Source organism: Coturnix japonica, chromosome 5 (genome assembly GCF_054131305.1).
Source record: "Coturnix japonica strain WE chromosome 5, WE-NBRP24, whole genome shotgun sequence".
Lineage (NCBI taxonomy): Eukaryota > Metazoa > Chordata > Aves > Galliformes > Phasianidae > Coturnix > Coturnix japonica.
In genome coordinates this window covers 29,595,675-29,618,826 of record NC_140667.1, presented here as the reverse complement: position 1 = coordinate 29,618,826, position 23,152 = coordinate 29,595,675, and the positions used below count along the sequence as shown (strand labels likewise).

At 33.4% G+C, this 23,152-nt stretch overlaps 1 protein-coding gene across 3 annotated transcripts in view; it reads left to right on the top strand.

Annotated features, from left to right (window-relative positions):
- Positions 1–23,152, top strand: part of RYR3 (ryanodine receptor 3) — a 164,034-nt gene that overhangs the window by 61,670 nt on the left and 79,212 nt on the right. For 2 of the 3 annotated variants that reach the window (XM_085549030.1, XM_085549031.1), the window contains exons 18-37: positions 195–436; positions 3,435–3,627; positions 5,833–6,049; positions 6,261–6,365; positions 7,690–7,793; positions 8,235–8,318; positions 9,526–9,685; positions 10,863–11,010; positions 11,940–12,145; positions 12,885–13,059; positions 14,015–14,223; positions 14,676–14,860; positions 15,551–15,587; positions 15,891–16,051; positions 16,585–16,750; positions 17,608–17,694; positions 18,057–18,283; positions 19,177–19,978; positions 20,453–20,653; positions 21,148–21,250. In XM_085549030.1, the coding sequence (XP_085405156.1) occupies positions 195–436; positions 3,435–3,627; positions 5,833–6,049; positions 6,261–6,365; positions 7,690–7,793; positions 8,235–8,318; positions 9,526–9,685; positions 10,863–11,010; positions 11,940–12,145; positions 12,885–13,059; positions 14,015–14,223; positions 14,676–14,860; positions 15,551–15,587; positions 15,891–16,051; positions 16,585–16,750; positions 17,608–17,694; positions 18,057–18,283; positions 19,177–19,978; positions 20,453–20,653; positions 21,148–21,250 (3,812 nt within the window). Of the gene's footprint in view, positions 1–194; positions 437–3,434; positions 3,628–5,832; positions 6,050–6,260; positions 6,366–7,689; positions 7,794–8,234; positions 8,319–9,525; positions 9,686–10,862; positions 11,011–11,939; positions 12,146–12,884; positions 13,060–14,014; positions 14,224–14,675; positions 14,861–15,550; positions 15,588–15,890; positions 16,052–16,584; positions 16,751–17,607; positions 17,695–18,056; positions 18,284–19,176; positions 19,979–20,452; positions 20,654–21,147; positions 21,251–23,152 lie in introns of those variants that run through there. The other variant, XM_085549032.1, reaches the window with a different exon arrangement.

Here is a 23,152-nt window from a genome sequence, read left to right as displayed (position 1 = left end):
ATAAACTTCTTAAAAATCCATTTTCACTGAGATATGGCAGTTGTCCTGGAAGCCTTGCCCCTTGAGGTTCCTTCCAATCCAAGCCATTCTATGGTTGGAAGATTTGTGAAGTGAATTTGACTATTATACAAGAATATAACTCATATGCCACATTTTATATGTTACACTAACTGAATTATATTTTCTTATTTTAGCATAAGGCCAAACATATTTTTGGGTGTTGCTGAGGGCTCTGCACAGTACAAGAAGTGGTACTTTGAATTAATAATTGATCAGGTTGATCCATTCTTGACGGCAGAACCCACCCATTTACGGGTTGGATGGGCCTCCACTTCAGGCTATGCCCCCTATCCTGGAGGTGGAGAAGGATGGGGTGGCAACGGTGTTGGAGATGACCTATACTCTTTTGGTTTTGATGGCCTTCATCTGTGGTCTGGTAAGTACTTTGTTCAGTTCCACTTACTGTATTAAGGAATTACCAACCTCTATTTTCACTTATCTTTCAGTGCATACATGTGTGTATGTGCATATGCAACATACTGATCTATAGTGAGCTGTATTCAGAGCTTCAGAATATCATGAAGTTAGAATGTTAGGTCAGACTGCTTTTCTGATATTGTAGTACTGAGCTATGCCAGCTGGGCTGTTTAGCAGATAATTTTTATTTTCACAATTTTAACTTATAAGTGGCATTCTCTAGAACAAGACTTAGGTGTATCTGTTCAAAATCAGTGAATGCATGTAACTTAGACAAATTCTTATGTATAGATGTATACAGAGTTGTATTCATTCACTTTGCATCTACAGTTTAAGTTAAATGAAATTACCCTTACACATATACTGAATAAACTGAATTTAGATTTTGGTAAATCAATTCATAAAAGATAATTCTGGCAATTAGAAATTACTACACAGTATTACCCATTTCTTCTTGTTTTAGAATATAAATTTTAGTAGTGCAGCATCAAATTAAAACCTGTACTTATGCTCTTTGAAAAAAATATTTTGTATTGAGCACTTTAACTAAAGCAATCCTATCAGAGAACATTCAGGTTTTCTATAAATGCTTTTTAATGCCTAAGAGACCCTCAGTTTGTATTGCAGGGAGGTGATTAAACTGCTTTTTATGAAGCACGAGGTTAATGGTTTGAAGCAATGCTCTCTTAAGAATCAGTGATATTACATTTGTCATCTTAATGACCATTCTTTGCTTACGCAGATTTTAGATGTTAGCGGGGCAAGTTAACAGATAAGTGGACGTGACTGCATAGGCAGTCAGCTAGATTTGAGTGAGAGCTCTAGAGGAGCAATAAACGTTTACAGGAGAGCTCATCTGAGGTGTTACAGATTGACTAATATTTGTATTAATGCATACATTATAATAAGCATTCAGCTTTTTTTTTTTTTTTTTTTTTTTAATTTTTTCTTCTTTAATGATCCTCCACCCCTTAAACTCTATGGAAAGGCAGCTATAGCATACTCTTTGTAAACAAAAAGGTATCTTGCAGAAAAGAACGTATTGACCATGTCAGCATACAATGCCATAGAAACAAGGAGCAAAGTGCAAGTACCTAATTCTAAGAATAAAGTGGCAACGCAGAGAGTTTTAGTTTGTTTCCTGTTTTTCCTAACATATTCCCTGAATAAATTGTATTTCAGAAAAGCAATATTGCATAGGGCTCTAAAATAAGAAAATACTGATGTATAGAATTATATATCTTAAGTTACATCGGTTACTATCTTTTCTGTGAAACCAATGAAAGGACAAAGAAATCAGTAGGAGGTGCTTGACTTTTCAAATACATTAGCAAAATCCTTGTATAGGACTTTATGTGTAAAAATATCTCTGTGTACATATTCATCATTTTTGGGGGGATCACTCTGGGGGGGGAAGGGGAGAGGGAGGAAGTAAGTTGAAAAGTGTATATAATAGTTCAACAAATCATTAATATAAAATTAAATGCTAATGGAATAACAGTAATAGGTTTGAAAGTCTTTTAAATCTTTTAAATGCTAAGGGAACATTAAGTGTACTTAAACTGTATTGAGCATATGACTGTCTGTTTTTTAAGAAGTTTCAGACACATAGTGCTTACAGAATCACAGAATTGTAGGGATTGGAAGGGACCTCTAGAGATCATTGAGTCCAGCCCCCTGCCAAAGCAGGTTCCCTACACCCCAAAGCAGGTTCCCTACACCCCAAAGCAGGTTCTCTACACCACTTAGACTTAACCACTTAGACTTGCTTTGCAGATAACGTTCTTTGAAAGGTATTCTCAGATTTATTCCTTGGTTAAAAATCTATCCGGATGCTTAAATGGGACTAAACAGAAGGAGTTATCTATAAATGTATATACATTGATTACTTCAGATATCTCCAAATAGTTGGTTTTTTTTAAAAAAAAACACCTGTTTGTTTATAGCCATAAGGTTCCAGCTAGAGAATATGAAAAAACTATGCAAAAAAAATAGAGAAAACTCCCCGTGTTTAGTTTGCTGCTGTATATTAATAAAGAAGACCTAATCCATGAAGGTCTTTATCTGATTTCTGGTAAATTAGTGTAAGACAGTATTCTGTTCTGCCTCCTGATAATAAGTATTAACTTGAATATTGGCCATAATCCCAGGTCCAATAAATATAACTTGAAATGTGAGCTTATCTTGCCCATGTATTTTACACTTGTAGTCTGTTTGAATGCAATATTGAAAAGATACTTAGTTAAATGACTTTATCACTACACCAGATGAAACAGAATACTCTTCATAAACAATTACTATTTTTTTTTCTTCTAATGTTGCTTTCTAGCTGGAGTGATTCTGAAACTATTTGTCCTATTCATAAGTGCATTGATATAAGCTGATTGCTCAAGAAAACATTACGTGCTACACTAAATCAAGTGTGTGGTCCTTCCTGTCTTTGATAGTACTTGATAATAGGTGGTCCAGGTGAAGGTTTACAGAAGTTCTGGGTGTATGGTAATCAAACAGGAAACTGGAAGGGAAGAAAGGCACAAGTATTATTCTTCTTCCAAAACACTGGCTGCACTTCAATTGGGAGTGTAACCCAAGAAGAATAAGAGAAAAGTATATCAGCGTCAGTTTTCTCAAAGCAGAGAGCGTAATTTACTTTGTTTAAATGCTACAGTAGAACTTGCATGATTTCAGCTGAGCATGTTCTGCCTTCTGAACAGTGTCAGAGGCCTCAAGTGCTTTGTTCAGTTCATGCACTGTTCTGCTGCACCAGTTTGAACAAACTTAATTCATTCCCTGTTTTAGAAAGTGGGACAATTCATAAAACATATGAGGGCTAGATCGTGTCTGTGTGTCTGAAAACAAAACCTTGATGGTGTCTTTGAGGAAATGCGTATATCACTTCATTGTTAAATGCATGCAAGACTGTTCAGATTCTGGTTACTTGATTATTTTCATTCTAGGTCGAGTACCCAGAGCTGTGGCATCTGTCAATCAACACTTGCTGTCATCTGATGATGTAGTTAGCTGCTGCTTGGATTTAGGTGTACCCAGCATTTCATTCCGCATTAATGGTCAGCCTGTACAAGGAATGTTTGAGAATTTCTGTACTGAAGGGTTTTTCTTCCCTGTTGTAAGCTTATCAGCAGGTGTAAAGTAAGTACTAGTTAATTGTTCTTCTTTTAGCAGTTTTTCCACAAAAAATGTTATCTGATTTTATATAAAATGTATGCAGTTTTTTTCTGTTCTGCCAACTGACAGCTTGGAGGGAGGCTGCATTGATTTTATCAGGGGTGATTTCACTCTAAGGTAAAATGTTGAACTTATTTGTAACCTGACCAAGTTAGAGTCTCTGAAAATCATTACTATTATGGGTATTTAGTGACTTAGGGGAAATTAATTTTGTCTCATTCCAATTATCAGTGGCAAACACAGCACCTTATTTGACACTAATTAAAAATTTCATTCAGCATTCTCAGCAGGAGGTTAAAAAGAAAGAAACAATGCTAAACCGTTGGTAAAACTGATACCGTATTCTCAATAGGGAATTCAAACACTGATGAGAAGCAGCACTCTTCTTAGTGATGTTGCCCATTTCTCACCTGTTTTGTAGCTTAAATAATGAAATACAAACCTAAAAAAATCATATTTATCTCACTACTTAACTTTAAATTCTATCAGAAAATCTGCAAATGTCATTGTACTTCAGTGACCAAATCAGTTGTGCTGACAGAGCAAATACATCAATAAGAGTAGGCCTTGCACTGTTTGCTCTAACATGAACAATTTCTGTTCATCTGTAGCATATTTATTGCTGAGACAAACAGGCAACAATTGTAGGAAGAAAAGTTGTGTATAAAATGAAGAATTCTTCAATTGGAAAGGTTGAAACTTCTATTTTTGGTTGGTTGAGCCTAGGAGTTACTTTTTTTACATATATTTGGTCTTCAGGAGACTAAGGTTGGGTAAGCTTAAAGTGTGCTTCTCAGAATGAAAGATATGAAAATTTCTTTTAAAATGAGGCAAAAAGCCACACTTCTTGTAATCAGGATATTAAAAGAGATTCTGCAGAATTAGGACTTCTATAGCTAAGGGAAATACAATAAAGAGTTAGGAGGAGACAATTCTCTGTGGGATTGAGACCATGATTAAGACTAGATGAGATTTAGTGGTTTGTTACAACTTAAAAAATTTATCAAGTCGACAGGAAACAACAACCTGTTTACTGGGATGTGATCATCAAGCTGTTGTATGAGAGTCTTTTCCTTTCGTTTTCCTCTTTTGCCTACTTAGAAAGCCAGAGTTCTAGTTCTTAAAATAAAATTGACCTCCTTTTTATTCTTAAGTTATTTCAGCCTGCTTGGAGATTAAAGAGGTCTAAATTCAAAGTTGTCATCTCAGATATTGAGCTGCCTTGGCATCATTAAAATGTTTAAAGTAAATTATTAATGAAATTAGAAAGTACAGAAAGTAACATATTTCTTGTGGACAATGAGCCGTTTCAGATATTTGTACTTATGAACATCTTGTTGAGAAAACTTGCATGTCATGCTCCTCACTTTAAAATTATTAATCAAGTCTACTGTTTATGAAATAGCTTGATCTGATAGTTCCAGTATTTCTAGAATTCTAAGTAAACTTCTTCAGGTCATCTCATCACAAGGAATGCATGTACTGTTAAATTTTATGGTTGTTTACTTCTATTGTTGGCCTACATGAGGACCTAACTATGAAGTTGAATAGTTTGGGGCTTTTATTTTTTTCCTGGTATGTTCTTTAATTTAAATGAAAAGTATAGCTCTGATGAGAAACAGAAAACTTCATGGGTTTATTGGGAATCCTGGCAATTCATTTGGAACTCATATTCAATAGCATTTGGTGTCATTTTCTTCTTTTTCTTGATTTCTGTATTGTGAGTTGTCTGTGTGAGTCCACTGAGCAGTTATTTGAAAAATCTTAAGTGGCACATGAAATGTCTCAGTGGTATTTTTAGACTGCTAGTCCAAATTAAATTAATTTTCTTCGTCATTTAAGTGCATCTAAAATTTCACATCATTTATATAAGTATTTGATTCTAAATAAGAAATATATTAATTTACAATACAACACTGGATTTGAATAATTATTTTTCTTTGACCAAGATGGGTATTCAAAAAAGTTAGTCGATGACATTAATATTGAAAGTATCTGCTAATAGAAACTCTTAGTAATTTTTTTTTTAGTGCTTCTTAAAATAATGAAATCAACTACCACTTTATACATGCCATTCAAGAAAATATTTATGTTTCTAAATGATATGTTTATAATGTTAGTATATGCTGACTATTTAAGAGTATAATTTCTTCATTGCAAATTGCACAGAGCTCGTTTCTTATTGGGTGGACGTCATGGAGAATTTAAATTTTTGCCTCCTGCTGGCTATGCTCCCTGTTATGAAGCCTTGCTTCCAAAAGAAAAGATGAAATTGGAACCAGTGAAAGAATATAAGAGAGATTCTGATGGAGTAAGAGATTTGCTGGGTACAACACAGTTCCTCTCCCAAGCTTCATTTATACCTTGTCCTATAGACACCAGTCAGGTATGTTATATATGTAGTAATAAGATAGTAAAATATTTCTTAGCAAATGTATTTTGGCAATGCAAAGTCTAAGCTAACTTACTACCTTTCTTGTCAATTTATCATTGGTATGTTTTACTGTATTTAATTGAACTAGCTCATCTTGATCCTACAGGACTTGGTCAAACTGGAACATTTTCTTACTTGGGGAATTGTTATGCTCTTTTCTTAGATTGCTCTTCCTTTTCATCTTGAAAAGATCAGGGATAAACTAGCAGAAAATATCCACGAACTGTGGGGAATGAATAAAATAGAACTGGGCTGGACGTATGGCAAGGTATGATTTGAATGACCTGTCTAGGTACAGACATGTAAATTAGCCTACCAAAAAAAATGTACTGGGAACTGTAAAAGAGTATTTAGTGGTGGTTAATAAACACCTAGATAAAAGTAAAAATAAAAAATAAAACAACAAAAAACTACTTATAATCGATGATCAAGTAAAGCTAGTAGGAAATGTTTACATTAAGAAATGATTAGGACAAAAATTTGCACTATAAATAAGACACATAATTTAACACTATAAGTAGGAAAAAATACATTCATTGAGAAACATCCTAACTATACTGAAATGGACTTCTACTGAAAATCATACCAGCAGTGAGTTACTCCACATCAAATTCCTTGGTTACTCTGATGCTGGATATTAAACAGATAATGTATCCAAAGTGTGTTTTCAAATGGAAGACTGTTAAAAGATAAGGGACAAATATTATATTCAAAATATTATATGAAATTCAACAATTAGACTGGAATTGGTAACTTCCCTAGTAATGTCATATTCTAAGGATTACATTCTGCTTTGAATTTAGGTTATTTCATCTAGCTTCTTTCCAAGTTAAGATATGGCTATCATAACTGTATCACAGTTCAAAAGAATATTTTTCCTTCTCTTATATTCTGCTGATTCCAGTTATGGGTTTCATTTGTTTTCATTTCTCACTGAAAACTCTATGTTAGTATCTGATAAAATGTCATTGTTACTGAAAGTTAGAGCTTTACTGTCCTTATTAATGTTATCAACATTTTGCGATGGAAAATTATTTCTTCAAATGAGGCATCTAATTGCCATCGGGATAGAAACACTCAGCATTGAATGAAAGAGCCAGTTTAAGTAAGTGTCAGAAAAGTATCAAGATTGTCAGTAATGTCAGGGGAAAAAAAAAAAAATGCAATGCTTTAATATTTCAGGAGAAAGAAAAAAAAAAAAAAAAGAGAACATCACCAAATGATTATTGAAGATTTTTGGGTGAGAATGTGTATAATAGAGCTCATTATGCAGAATTTCTCTGTAGGTTGCTCAGGCGTGCAGTAGAAATCATTGAGTTTGCAGGCTTGCTTTCATGTGTTTGATGTATTTATGTAGAACTCATGAAATTGCTGGGTTTTTTTTTCTATTTTTTGTAGGTTCTTAGAGTATGTTATAAATCAATCATGGGAGAGTTCATTTGTATGATTGTGAGTAACTGTCACTGAGTAAAGATAAATTACATTCTTTTATTTATTGCCAAGAATTAGCAGATTTCTTACTCTGGACAGTGGTCTTATTTTGTCTTCATTCTAGTATCAGATAAATACACTTTTTGGTTTCTTCCTTACAGATACGGGATGATAATAAAAGGCATCATCCCTGTCTTGTGGAATTCTCAAAGTTACCTGAGACAGAGAAGAATTATAATCTACAAATGTCAACTGAAACTCTCAAGTGAGTTTTGAATTTAAAATATTTTTTTTTTCTTTACTCAAACATTTTCTATTATTTTAAGATATAAAAATGTTCTGCCTTGTTAGAATGAAAGTGTGTTCTGCTGATTTTGCTGGAAATTCCAGGAACAGATTTAGAAAAATTTAGCAAATTCTGTCTTGATGGGGAACCAAAAAAGGAAATGACACCAAACCCTTTCAGCTTTATTTGAAAAAGGCATGACTTTCCAGGCTGACTTTTATAACTTTTAACATATTTTATTTAGTATTTTTAATAACTAAAAATATTAAGTATTGAAATTCCATTACTTTGAATGACTTTATGTGTTTTTAAAATTTTATTAGTTATGTGGTTTTATATTAAAAAGAAAGGAAATGGAGAAAGTAAAATGGATGAGCACTACAATGTTGCATTTTACTACTGTTCTTTCTATATTGTTAGAACACTTTTGGCCCTTGGATGTCATATTGTTCATGCTAATCCAGCAGCTGAGGAAGATCTTAAAAAAGTCAAGCTTCCTAAAAAGTATGTACCTGATGCTAGCTATTATATGTTATTTTAATCTGGTGGGTATTGGTCATGCAAAAATAATTTAAGATTTTTAAGAAAAATACTTGATATCAACCCTGTGCTCCTTGTAGTCTTACCGAGCCCATGGTTGCCCTATTATTACCTGTGATTGTGGTTTACTGCTGCAGTTATTCACATATCATAGCCCCATCAGTTTATAATTGCATGTTGTGTAAATGTCACTTGATCTTTGAATAGATATTCCAGAGTTGAAAGGAATTATTTCAGGGCTTTTCTGTCACCTAGCAAAGTAGAGCATTTGTAATGTAAGGGGGAAAATTGATCTACTTGCAAAGTTCATACCCTTTGCTTCTAATAACTAGTTTCAATTTACTCCTCTCTTTCCCGCCTATCCAAGAAAAAGTTTATTCAACATGTTTACATTTCAGAGACATTATTAATACATCTCTTAGAAGATTTGCTCGTTTCTGTACAAACAGAAAAAAACAAGTATAGGAGAAAAAAAATCAGAAAATGACAGTTGTAGAATGTTGTACATCTTAGAAATGTACTTGTATTTTGTGCCATAACCTACACAATCTTTTACTAAATTATGGCAGTCAGGAAACTGTAATAGTGGCTATAATAAGTAGTCAGTAGAGTCACCCTGAGAGTGGTAAAAATGGATTCAGCATTATGTCTGCTTTTTAGACTTGTGTGAGGGAACTCTGTAATTCTTCTTGGAAAGTTTAAGGTCCTGTCCTTCAACAAAATTTGAAGGCAGCAACAGTGATCTGAATACCTACCACGTTAGGTTTTCACATTAGTTTTTATCTCACAAGATGTCTGTTTTTCTGAAACTGTTTCTGTGATAAATTAAATTAGGTTTTTAAGCAGAATACTAAACTAGTATTATGAGATGGAAGATGATAATATTGTTGATGATAATATGCTTTTGTTTTCATAGCAACTGTTTTAAATACCCACATACAGAGCTGGGTCACACTTAATTGCATTGCATACAAGTTGGTAGAAGATGAGACAGTGGTATAATACATTTTTTGTCCTTATTAATGGCCAAGTGCAAGGCAGGATTTTTACAAAGAAATGTGAGAGTGGAAAAAGTGGAGTAAGAAAGTGAATTGCTCTCTGCTAATATTGCACAAAAAATTTTAAATATGATTGGTGGGATATCTTTCTGTTTTTCCTTGTTGACTTGCAGTTATGTCATGTCAAATGGTTATAAACCTGCCCCTCTTGATCTTTCTGAAGTGAAATTGTTACCTTCTCAAGAATTTCTAGTTGACAAACTAGCAGAAAATGCTCATAATGTCTGGGCAAAAGACAGAATAAAGCAAGGATGGACCTATGGCATTCAGCAGGTGAGGACTTTTTAGACACATTTGGAGTAAGTAAAAAATATAGAATTTTGTTTTCTAGAACACCAGTTGGAAATCAGGCTAAATACTGAATGTTTTGGGAAGTCTGAAAACAAAGTGAAGGAGCACGGAAAGAGTGGATTGCCAGGCCTGTGTGGCTGCTGCTTATGAGAATCATAGAATATCCTGAGGTTAAAGAATCATTCAGGTTGGAAAGACCACTAAGATCATCTAGTGCAACCATCATTACTCAGTGTGACACGTACCCTTTTCTTGAACAGCACCAGGGATGATGTCTCATCCACCTACCTAGGCAGCCCCATTTCAGTGCCTGACCACTCAGATAAGAAATTTTTCAAAACATCCAACCTGAATATCCCCTGGCACAACTTTTCATCCTATCACTAGTTACACAGGAGAAGAGACCAATCCCCACCTCTTCACAACTGCCTTTCGGGTAGTTGTAGAGAGCAGCAAGGTCTCCCCTAAGCCTTTATCCAGTTCCTTCAGCAACTCCCCATAAGACTTTTGCTCCAGACCCCTCACAAATTTCTTGTCCTTCTCTGAATATGCTCCAGGGCTTTGATGTCTTTCTTGTAGTGAGGAACCCCAACCTGAACACAGAATTCAAAGTGGGGCCTGACCAGAGCTGAGTACAGAAGGACAATCATTTCCCTTTTCCTGCTGGCAACACTATTTCTGATACAAGCCAGGATGCCATTGACCTTCTTGGCCACTGGGCACACTGCTGACTCATGTTCAGCTAGCTGGATGTCAACTAACACCTCCAAAGACCCACAAGAAGTCCAACTCACAGCATCCAAAATTCAAACCATATTTCTGACAGTATTGTTCAAAGACTTCTTGAACTCTTGACTGTTTCCCTGGGAAATCTGTTCCAGTGCCCGACCACCTTCTCAGTAAAGAGCTTTATCCTGATATCTTGTCCTGAACCTCATGTCAGAGTATATATTTGCGTACTTCTCTTTTAGTCTTGTCTTAACATGCTTTGCATCCTTAATAATTGGGTTTAATTGTCTTCCTACTTTCATTCGTATAACTTTTATTCATTAATATTGTTTCTTTCCTGTAATCTTAGCAGTGTTTTAGACAATTGTCTTTCTCATTATTTGCATCCTTTGTCATGTTGATATATGATTTTGTTGTTAACTCCTTTTAGGATCTTAAGAACAAACGTAATCCTCGGCTAGTGCCATATGCATTACTAGATGAACGTACTAAAAAATCAAACAGAGATAGCCTTCGTGAAGCTGTTAGGACATTTGCAGGCTATGGTTATAATGTTGAGCCACCTGACCAAGAAATAGGTATGTATATTCAGTAAGAATTGGAACCTTTTATTTCCCCTCTGTGCTGGGAAAGAACTTTAGACTCTGGAACAGATAGGCAAAAGACAAAATTTATGAGATAATAGAATGTATTTTTGCTGCTAATGTGGAAGGTGGAAATGCATATTTTGAATGTCTTGTATGTTATCAAGTTATGTTTATTTAAGATTGGTTTTCATTGATTGTAGGATAAATATTAAATTTTGATAATTTCAGATTGGAGAAAATCTAGAGTGCTTGTGAAGAGATTTCATTTGGAAATTGCTGTTTAAAATGTTCTGAAATTGATTTGCCTAAGACAATTTATCCTTTCTTGTTTCTTCACAATGAGTGAAAAGCTTGAAATAAATATATGCTTATTGAAAACTTGGAAAGTATTTGAAAAATAATCTGATGCTGCACTTCATTTTCTAGACTGCAGCTGTAAGTTGTTAAGAACAATTCACTAGTACTTCTTATATAATAAAGGTAATAGTATCAAATATTTTTTTTAATGTAAATTTCTAAAAATATAAGCTACATAGATTACTTATTTTATTAATGTTTTTACTAAAGCAGTTTGAACTACGTTGTCCATGTTTTTTTTCCATTAGATTGAATGTTATACCTCTAAGGTCACCTCCAGTCAGTTATATGTTTGTGACTTCTGTGCAGTGTGACAGACATTGAAATTTTTTTTTTGTTCTGAATAGTGGACAGGCACTCATCCTGCATAGAATTAGAATGTGTTAGCCTGTGTATGCAGATTATTTTTCTTCCTCTTCCAACACTTACTATGAAAGTTCTTAAGCTTGCTGAGGTAGATGATGGCTATTTTCAGAAACAGGAAACAGTGGATACAGATAAGATGAACAGTGACATTCATACTATTATCTAATTATGAAGTGTTTTATTTTGATTTTTTACAGCTGACCAAACAGTGGAAAAAGTCAGCATTGACAAGATACGTTTTTTCAGAGTAGAACAATCTTATGCAGTGAAGTCTGGGAAGTGGTACTTTGAATTTGAAGCTGTAACAGGTGGAGATATGCGTGTTGGCTGGGCCAGACCAGGCTGTCGACCTGACATTGAACTGGGAGCTGATGACCAAGCATTTGTTTTTGAAGGAAGCAAAGTCAGTGCATTCTTGCCTTTTTATTATTTTTAGCTATTAGCAGCCTAAGCAGAAAATGGCAATTTTCCTCTACATACTCCCAACTACTGGAATATTTTTCGTTCTTAAAATGATACCTTAGACCTCTGGTTTATAGTATTTGCATTTTGATTCAGGTCTTTGTACTAGCAATGGTACATTGTTTTATATCTATGTTTCTAGCATATATCACCTAAGTAAGGAAGTCTGCTGTAAGCATAAACATAATTCAGTGTTCATTTTCTTTTTAAAGTGGTAATTCACAAAATTAAATTTTAAGTTTCTTCAAAGACTGGACTACAGTTTTACTATTTTCTCTATTATGTTGTTTGAGCTTTTTGCACTAGCTTTCTTAGATATTAATTAATTTAATTACCTGAAAGCCATGAGTCAATAGTTCTAGTAGTAAAAAACTCTGAGAACATGAAAGTGAAAAAAATAAATAAAACTAAGGGTAGAATTTTATTATTGCTTAACTAGGAAATTGAGACCAAGATGTTGTTATAAATGAACTATAAAGCTTCATTCACTTAGTATTTTAGCTGTCTACAAAACATGTAAAACATTTCTAGTCTTGATTGATTACTCTACTCTCCAGAACTTTTGATATCTCTTCTCTGAAAATGTTTATTTTTTCAATTTTAGCATGTTGTTTATTTATCTGATTGTCTTTTTTTTTTTTTTTTCTTTTTTCTTTTTTTTTTTTTTCTTCTTCTTTTAGGGCCAGCGTTGGCATCAAGGCAGTGGGTTCTTTGGACGGAGTTGGCAACCAGGAGATGTGGTTGGCTGCATGATAAACTTGGAGGACAAATCAATTATCTTTACTCTAAATGGAGAGTTGCTTATAACCAGTAAAGGCTCAGAACTTGCATTTGCTGACTTTGGAATAGAAAGTGGTAATTTTCTCTTTATATTTGCATGGTTATGAAGAAAAATCAGAAAAAAACTAGTCTTCAGACTAGATAGGAGAAGACTCAGAGGAGAGCTTATGTCTTCCAGTACCTGATTGTCTCTGAAGGCATAAGGTTGTAGTGTAGGAGAAAGAATTTGTAGTACAGATGGAATTGTTGGCTTTTAACTGAAGTTGCTCTGAGTTCTGTGTTATTAGAGATGGAAAAAACTGTTCAACAGCATTGTATTTTTAATGATACTGTCTGCTAATTGGAAACAGAAAATGTTTGGTCATAAAAAGTACCAGCGTTAAAGAAATCTGTATTTGTCCAACATGAACAATGGAAGGATTAAGATAGGCCAGAAATTTATAGACGCTGATGACAAAACAAATTTTAAAACTTTATTGAATAATTCAGTCTTATCTTGAAGTCCATTTGGAAATTCAGTGTCATAAGAGATCATTACATTCATTAATAACTTCTGTCTAGTGAAGTTTGGATTCTGGTGTCCATTTCATTGCATAAAAGACTGGTTTATTGGCCTAAAAATAATGACAAATATAACTGATCCTTCTAATAAATGAATAACTTACTTGAGCAAACCTTTTTATTTTAGATTTGATTGCTTAAGAAGCTACGTCTTGACATTTTTTTCATCTTTGACACATGTCAGATCTTAGTAATAACAACTGTTAAAATGCTTTACTGTTTGAATAAATGTCAGGGTGCATGCAATGTCCATTCACTACCAGGGTACTTGGGCTTCTGTTGAATTGTGTTGAGCTCAGTCCTTAATACTTAAGGTAGCTTTAAATCCTTGCTAGTGTCATCATTTTCTGTGCATTTCTTGTGGGAGCTATAATTCAGTTCACATCAGATACATTCAAAATAGTATATTTGTGTTCTCAAATAACTTTTTGTGTGCTTCGTTTTTTTTCTTTTTGTGTCATTACATTAGGTTTTGTTCCAATTTGCTCACTGGGTCTATCCCAGATTGGTCGTATGAACCTTGGAATGGATGCTAGTACTTTCAAATATTATACCATGTGTGGCCTTCAAGAAGGTTTTGAACCTTTTGCAGTGAACATGAACCGAGATGTTGCTATGTGGTTTAGTAAACGCTTACCAACATTTGTTAACGTACCAAAAAATCATCCTCACATACAGGTAACGTTACTTGTTAGAGAGGCAGCTGTTTATCAACTGCTTGTTTAGCAAGCTGAGGCATTAAATCCTTAGTAATAATAATGTTGTCATCAGATAGTTTGACATTAAAATCTACTAACTCACATTAGATAATTTCAGATGATCTTTATAAAAAATTCATTTATGGTAGCATTGCTATTCATACAGATGTAAGTATGTGACTTAATATAATAAAAGCTATTTTATTTTTTCTTTTTGAAAGTGTTGTATAGAACAATTTGAGAATAATTAGTAGTCAATTTAGATGGAACATATCTTTTTCTCCAAGCTTATGTTGTGGTTTAAGAGCAAAGTTCTGAATTCATTAAAAAAAAATTTAGCTTAGCTCTTTCAGTTATCTCATCTGCTATTTGCATACATTATCAGTGTGTTTCTTGGAACAGTATTTTGTTAAAATGATTCATTTCATTTAGATATGGAGAATTGATGGAACCATTGAGAGTCCACCTCGTTTAAAAGTTACTCACAAAACATTTGGTACACAAAACAGCAATTCTGATATGATATATTGCCGTTTGAGTATGCCCATTGAGTTCCGTTCATCATTCAACTTTGGCATGGGTGTGGAAAATGCCTCATCTGATGCTCTTCAAAAACGGTATAGACTTACGCTTTTTTAGTTATCCTATTTCATGCTCTTTGTGTAAATCTAATGCTCTACTTTGTTCTTCAATATTGTACATTCAGGATTTTGTTTTAGCTTTTGCACTCAGTACATATATAGGATGTATATTACTGAGATTTTTTTGTTCATGGTAGTTTTAATAGCTTTGTAACAAATTCAGTACAGATTGATACACATAGATAACATCAGGGAATCTTTTCTGGAAAGGTGCATCATAAATCTTACAGTCATTCATTGCTGAGCATCTGCCATCCTTCTGAAATCACTGGGATTTGCAAAGTGTTTATGTAATTTGGAAAACTAACTGAGAATCCCATTCCCAATGGATACCTGTTTATCTTCCTGATAGTTTATAGCTTGTTATTGGAAAAGTGAAATTTTCTTCCCATGCAAAGAAAAAAAGATTGTGAGAGAGATTTTTTAACATACCAGTCATTGCCAAGTTCAGGACCTTTGAAACTTAATTCTCCACCTTAACTGCAGCAACATATTATGGGTCAAGGTACATAGCCTGTAAAATCTTTTCATGTTTAATTTGCTCTATTCAATGCCTAGTAAGCATGAGTTAGCTTGTAAGTATACTTAGTTTAATAATGTGAGCTAGTATTTATTTTACTTCTGTTTTATTCATTTAACTAATTACTGATTTTCCTCTATCTTTAGAAAACACAGCCAAGAATTTCCTTCTTCTTCTACTACAGTGAGTAATCATACTGAGAAGCTTAGTTCTTGCTTTCTGAAGAAGATGTAGTAGTCGTATCATGTTCCTTAGCTGTTGATCTGTTGAAAGAAACCTTTATCTGCTATAACAATCTGCATAAGTAACACCTAGAATTCTATGACTTGAGGCATAAACTTCACTGTCTCAATCTAATATTAGAAGCTATTTATTTTGAAAAATCTGTATTAAAAGTTGTACATTGAATTTTTACATCATTATTTGACTACTTCTTCAGAAAATAACTTAGTTTTAATTACTAATGTGTTCTTTTCCTCTTTTCAGTATTTTTATTCCTTGCGGATATTTGCTGGCCAAGACCCATCCTCTGTCTGGGTTGGCTGGGTAACACCAGACTATCATTTTTACAGTGAGAATTTTGACATAAATAAAAACTGTACAGTGACGGTTACTTTAGGAGATGAGAGAGGCAGGGTTCATGAAAGGTATAAATTTATTTGCTGCTTATTAAAAATTGTATTTTTATATAGTTATTCAAAGTGAAATATTCACAAGCTTGATTACATTCTGAGCATTTATTTAAACTAATAATAATATCAGTTATGGAGTAGAACTGTTCTATGTTCATTTGTATACAAATGTGTTTTACTCAGACTTAAAGGGAGTGTTTTACCTTTAAAATTCTGTTTGGAAAATGTATTGGGATTTTTTTTCTTCTAACAACCACACTTGATTGTTATGGATGAAACTTTTACTGTATTTTACCTAAGAAAGTAGAAATATGATAATTTCCTTAATTTTAGAAAAGGGAAGAAAAATGCAATTTGTCAGTATGATATGATACCTTTCTCAAGAGGCTTGCAATAAAAAGATGGAAAATAATAATTAGAAAATAAGGCTAATAGTAGCACGAGCACATTTAAGTATCTCTGTTACTTCAAAGAAAAGTACATCTTCATGAATACTGTCAGGTTCAGAGTGAACTGTGATTTGTTGTCTTTTTTTCTTGTTCCTGCAGTGTGAAGCGCAGTAATTGCTATATGGTTTGGGGAGGAGATATATCTGCTAATTCTCAGAGATCAGGTCGCAGTAATGTTGATTTAGAAATTGGATGCTTTGTTGACCTGGCTACTGGAATGTTGTCATTCACTGCCAATGGAAAAGAGCTTGGCACTTGTTATCAGGTATTATCAAATTTTCAGGAAGTCATCTATGAAGTTGATAATTTTGATGCTATTATAAAGATTCCTTTTTCTTGTTTAGAAGTCTTAAGTGAGCACCAGTCATGCTACAATAACATAGTTTCATATATTGTACAGTGGTGAAATTAAGATTCTCAAAACAAAGATATCCAGCAACCAAACATTTTTATATCTGCAGCACTGTGATTCAGTGTGATACATTGTAATCCTTAAGATTGGATACAAATGCTGAACCTGAAAATCAAATAATTTTTAAAAATCACAATAATTAACTGATTTTAATATTGCATTAAGACTTGTGCCATCTTCATAAAATGATTCACTCACCGTTATCTCCTTCTGATATTGTCTTTATTCAAAATTTGCTTACAAGTTTTATTTATAGTGAAATATTTTTGTCCAGCATAAAATGTGGAAGAGTGCTAGAAGATGTATAGTGTTCTACCATCAGTCTTTATTATGAGTGCATTTCTTAGAATTAGAGGCACAGTAATTAGTTGTGAAGTATCTGGATTTTTGAGAGCCATTTTAGAATGCAAGTGTTGAATTTGGTTATAATTTAAGTAAATCAACCTGTTGTCTTAGAAAAACTCATGTTGTAGGCCTGTTATTGAAAATGGTGATGCCTGCCTGTAAGTTTGGTGGGTCTGTAAACATAACTCAGCAAAATTTTTACAGTATTAGAGATAAATTGCAGGTAGACACTGACTGTCATTTCAATACAGTGTCTGCAATTACTTGATAATAAAATATAAACTACAAAGTATTTATTTAATATCATATCTGGGGAGAAGATTATTATTGCCATTCTAATTTTTTAATCTCATTTTTTTTTCTAGGTTGAACCAAACACGAAGCTTTTCCCTGCAGCTTTTGTACAGCCTACAAGCACTAACTTAATTCAGTTTGAACTTGGTAAATTAAAGGTATTAACTATATTCTTTAAAGATGCTCTTTTAAATCTGTTTCCACAGAAATTCCAGCTGGATTGAATTTGTTTAGGAAGATTGAATTTTTGACAAGACTTTTCACTTGAATAAAATGTAAACAAATTACTTTTTTATACTTAATACTTTCATGACGGTAGTTGCTCATAAATTTAAGCTGTATTTGTAACAGTAAAATGAAGGTGTTTGGGAGAGCACAATATTGCCAGTTTTTAAAATATTCTTGTTACAATAACTCATATTTCTGTGGGTTCTTAGCTATTAATAAATTACTTTACATTTTGATGTAAGTTAATTCACATTAAATGTTGCAAAAATAATTCTAATACACTTTGTTTCAGAATACCATGCCTTTATCAGCAGCAATTTTTAAAAGTGAGGAAAGAAATCCTGTTCCTCAGTGTCCCCCTCGACTTGATGTGCAAACAATTACACCTGTTTTATGGAGTAGGATGCCTAACAGCTTTCTAAAAGTAGAAACAGAGCGCGTCAGTGAACGTCATGGCTGGGTTGTGCAATGTTTGGAACCCCTGCAGATGATGGCACTTCACATCCCAGAGGAAAACAGGTACATTTCCAAGGGACCAAAGTTGGAGGATGTTGAGACTGGAGTTGGTCAGTTTGTCATCTTATCTCCCATTGAATAGTATTTATGAATTCTAAGTAGGTAAAAGAGTCCAGACAATTTTAATGCTATGTGATGACATTTACATAAATAAGGGAAAACATAACTACTTGATTTCCTTTAAAATTTAACATATTCTGTTTTTAATCTCAGAGATTAAGCTTAAAGATATTGTAAGACTGAAAAATATAACAACATTCAAATACAATTCTTCTAGTTGTTTATATGTTAAAACTGTGTGATATATTTCTGTTTCATATGCTTTGATTTTACGCGAATTAACTTTTTTTGCTCTTACTGACAAGATCCTGACTGCCTTATATTTTGTCTTCAGTGATGATAATAAATATGTATTAAAATATCAAATATTGTAACTAATGATAAATCAACCTATGAATGAACAAAAGTGAAACAGAAAAGACAGTTTAAAAGCTATAGATTTAAGTTTTGTGAATTAATAGTCAGTTTCATCATTAATGAAAATAAATTCAGGAAAAGAGTAAATAATAACATTAATACTGTGCTTCATTGAAAAATGAAATAAAATCTAGAGCTTTACATTCTGAAAACATGACTTTTAAAAATAAAGACATGATTTACTGTAGCTTCCAAAGAAGCTTCTCTATCACAGATCTTTTCATCCTTTTTAGTGCAGTGTTAATTTTAAATAATCTCATTAAAATATTACTGTATTTGCTATGGGATTCACATGATAAGGTTTGTTAAAATCATTTGTAATGGTTTAAACTAGAACAGGTTAAAATGTGCACAGATTATGAACTTAAAAAAAATAATTTATGAAATTGATGTGTCTTCTTTTCTTTTTTGCATAACAGATGTGTTGATATTTTGGAACTATGCGAACAAGAAGATTTGATGAAGTTTCACTATCATACTTTAAAACTTTATAGCTCAGTTTGTGCTCTAGGTAACACTAGAGTTGCTTATGCACTTTGTAGCCATGTAGATATATCTCAGTTATTTTACACAATAGATAATCAGTATTTACCTGGACTCCTACGTTCTGGATTCTATGACTTGCTCATTAGTATTCATTTGGACCATGCCAAGCAAGCCAAGCTCATGATGAACAATGAATTTATCATTCCAGTTACAGAGGAAACTCGAACTATTAAATTATATCCTGATGAGACAAAGAAGCATGGTTTACCTGGAGTAGGGCTTAGCACTTGTCTCAAACCAAGCTTCAATTTTTCTACTCCTTGCTTTATTGTGACCTCTGAAGATCATCAGACATCCAGTCCAGAAATTCCCCTTGACACACTTAAATCCAAAGCTATAAGTATGCTGACAGAGGCAGTACAATGTAGTGGTTCTCATATACGAGATCCTGTTGGAGGACATATTGCATTCCAGTTTGTTCCTGTTCTTAAACTCATAGCAACATTGCTTATAATGGGAGTTTTTGATGATGATGATGTGAAGCAGGTGTTAATACTCATTGATCCCAATGTCTTCGGAGATCACAAGGAAGAAACAGAAGAGAGGACAGAGAAGGAAGAAGTTACACAAGTTGAAGAAAAAGCTGTAGAAGCTGGAGAAAAGGCAGTAAAAGAAACAAAAGCTCCTACAAAGGGCTTATTGCAGACAAGATTACCAGAATCTGTTAAGCTTCAGGTGACCATTTAATGTAAACGTATTATATATACTATTAATATTGATAAAAGAAAGGTAGTACTTTGTCTGTTCTTCATTTTGAAAATTTTGGAATCTTGGCTGTCTTTATTCCTATCTGCCTTATGCCTTTCCCTTAATAACCGAATTTGATAATTATGCAATTTTTTCTATGCAGTGTCCTCATACTTAGAATAGGTGCTCAAATATTTATTTATTTAATACATGCATTTTAAAAGATAATTAATATTTATGTTATGAGAGCATAAAGTGAAACAGTGTGAATGCAACAGTTTTATTGATTAGCTTAATAAAACTATTTGCATTTTTCACCGTTACTCTATCAAAGGAAAAACTTAGGAAAAAAAAAAATGATTTTAACCACCTGTTGCAGTGCATAATTTCTGCTATAGCTTATTACTCAATTAGAGTTTAATATGTTAAACTGTTGAATTTATCTGTTTTTTTCTACTCCAGATGTGCCACTTACTCAATTATTTCTGTGACTGTGAGCTGCAACATAGAGTGGAAGCAATTGTATCGTTTGCAGATCACTATGTATCAAAATTGCAATATAACCAAAAGTACAGGTATAATGAGCTTATGCAAGCCCTGAACATGTCTGCTGCTTTGACTGCCAAGAAGACTAAGGAATTTCGATCTCCTCCACAAGAACAGGTAATATTAATTAAATGACAGAATCTAAATAGTAGTGTAATGATTTCTGACTTCTATACTGCCATGGGAGCTACTACAGAACCAGAACTGAATTTGGAACTTATTAAGATGCCACCAGATTCTGAATGTCAAAATGCTTATACCAGTCCTCTAGAAATCATGCTCTATACCATGAATTGGCGTTGGGTTTCTAAGGAGCATACACAATTAGAACATTTTCATCCAGTGCAGGGGGAGTATGATTCAGGAAGTTATAAAAGATAAGTTTATAAGTTATGTTGCTATGTATTTATTTTCTGTGTTCAGGAAATAGCTTTATTATTAAGTATGCTGTAGTTTTATGACAGTCATACCTAAAAATTACAAAGGAATGTTGCTATAATATTTTCATTAATGTGTGTTAAAATTTTATGTTTTATGCTGATTCAAGCATGGCAATATAGTAGGATGTGTTTTAGGCTCAGTACCTTTAACATATTTAAATACCCTTAAAGATTAATATGCTGCTGAATTTTCAACTGGGAGAGGATTGTCCTTGTCCAGAGGAGATTCGGGATGAACTATATGACTTCCATGATGATCTTCTAATTCACTGTGGTGAGTAACAAGGTGCATCAGATAAGTTAGAAAATAAAAATGCTTCCTCTCTTCCTCCCTCCCTCTCTCTTTTTTTATCCTCTTTTTCTTGAAAATATATTTCTGTCTACATGCTGATTTATTGTTTTCTGAAAAACTTTTGTTATATGCTACCAAAAAAATACAGAAAGTCTGTGACATTGTTTCAAGCTTCATTGTTATGTATCTATTTAATCTTATCTGGTATTTTTCTGTTAATATGTTGGTTTTAGACTTAATTGGCAAAAAGCATCCAACGAAGATTGGGTTACCTTAAAAGATTTATATAGACATAGATTTATATGTGTGTACACGTGGAAGTAGATAAAAGGAACTAATTATGGCAGTGAAACTTCTCAGTGGTGAATTAAATTCAAAATATCCATTATAAGACACTATTGGAGTGAAGCTTACAGTATGAGTTACCTGCTTTTCCTCCAGAGACTGAACCTGAATTTCCTTAGGGTATATGGAAGGGTGAACTAAATAAAATATTCTGTACAATTTCAATTGATTAAATTTTATATATGATGCTCAAACTGTTTCATTAGTCCATTGAGATCTTAGCCTAATTAAGGCAGTCATGGGACTGCTATTCCATTTACCAAGACACAAGCATTTATAGTCAAGTCAGTCAGTTACTACTGCCCATTCCCAATAAACATGCAGATAAAATTTATATACTCAGAAGATAGATCATATGTATCTTCTTGGCATTATGGTTATTCTTCCAGCACCTTTCATGGTCCTGTGGTTCATGGCACAAATCTTGTTCAAGAAGAAGAGAACACTGTCATTAGAGTGAGTTGACAGCATTTAAAGTTCTTCACTAGGAAGAACATGATAATTTTAGTACGTTCTTTCTCCTACTTCCTTGATTTTCTTGAGATCATTTTTAAATTTTTGCTGATACAGTCTGCAAGATCTTTCTTTACTCATTATCCCTAAAACCAGTTTTACTCAGTTTGTGGTGTTATATTATTTTAGTGACATATAATAAACAGTTTGTGATTACTGTTAGTAGCTGTAATGAGTCCCATGATTCTGTGCTTGTATTGCTAAAGCTTATTCTTGTGATCATATTTCTGGGTACGCTGTTAAAATCTCCAGCAACCCTCTAGCTGTGAATTTGTGATCAGCTAATTACTTTATTTCATCTAGCCTAGAACCCAACATAAAATGGGTCAGTATGTAGTTTGTGTTTCATCAGATTCTGTATGAGGATGTTGTGTGGGATGATACTAAGATTTGTGTCTGTAAGGCAAACTATGTTATGGGTGGAAATTGGGTTAGTGTAATGTGATTTGCTCTTGACAATCCTGTGTTGATTGTCTCTGATCCTTTCTTTTAAGTGTTTATCAGAAACTTTGTTTCTTTGATTCCAGCATTTTTCTTACAAACATTAAAGGTCCATATCCTTTCAGCTACTCTGCATTCTCCCAATTTTAGTTAAGATAATGTGGTCTTCATTGTTCAGTTAGCACTTGAGCATGCTTCTGGTTTTCAAAGATATTTGGCATTAAAGAGTTCTCTGAGGACTCCAGGATGAAGATTATTGAGATCCCACCTTAGCTGGAAATATCTTCCTCGATACTGTGAAGTCTTGTTGCTGATAGTATTTTAGAGGTGTAGTTTTGTTCACTGCTTTATTAATTTATATGTTGAAGGACATGAGAAAGTAGTCCAGCAATTAAAATACTATAAAGATCTTCTGGATCCTAAACAGAACCATGTTCATGACTTTGTACAGATTTATCAGAAGGGGTTACCCCATGGAAAATGGGATATGGTAAATACTCCATAAATCTGCATCCTGGCTTAGTTCTGAAAATCAGTACAGAGCTGTCACAGCTGCAGATAAAACTGAATATGAGTTGTGCTTGG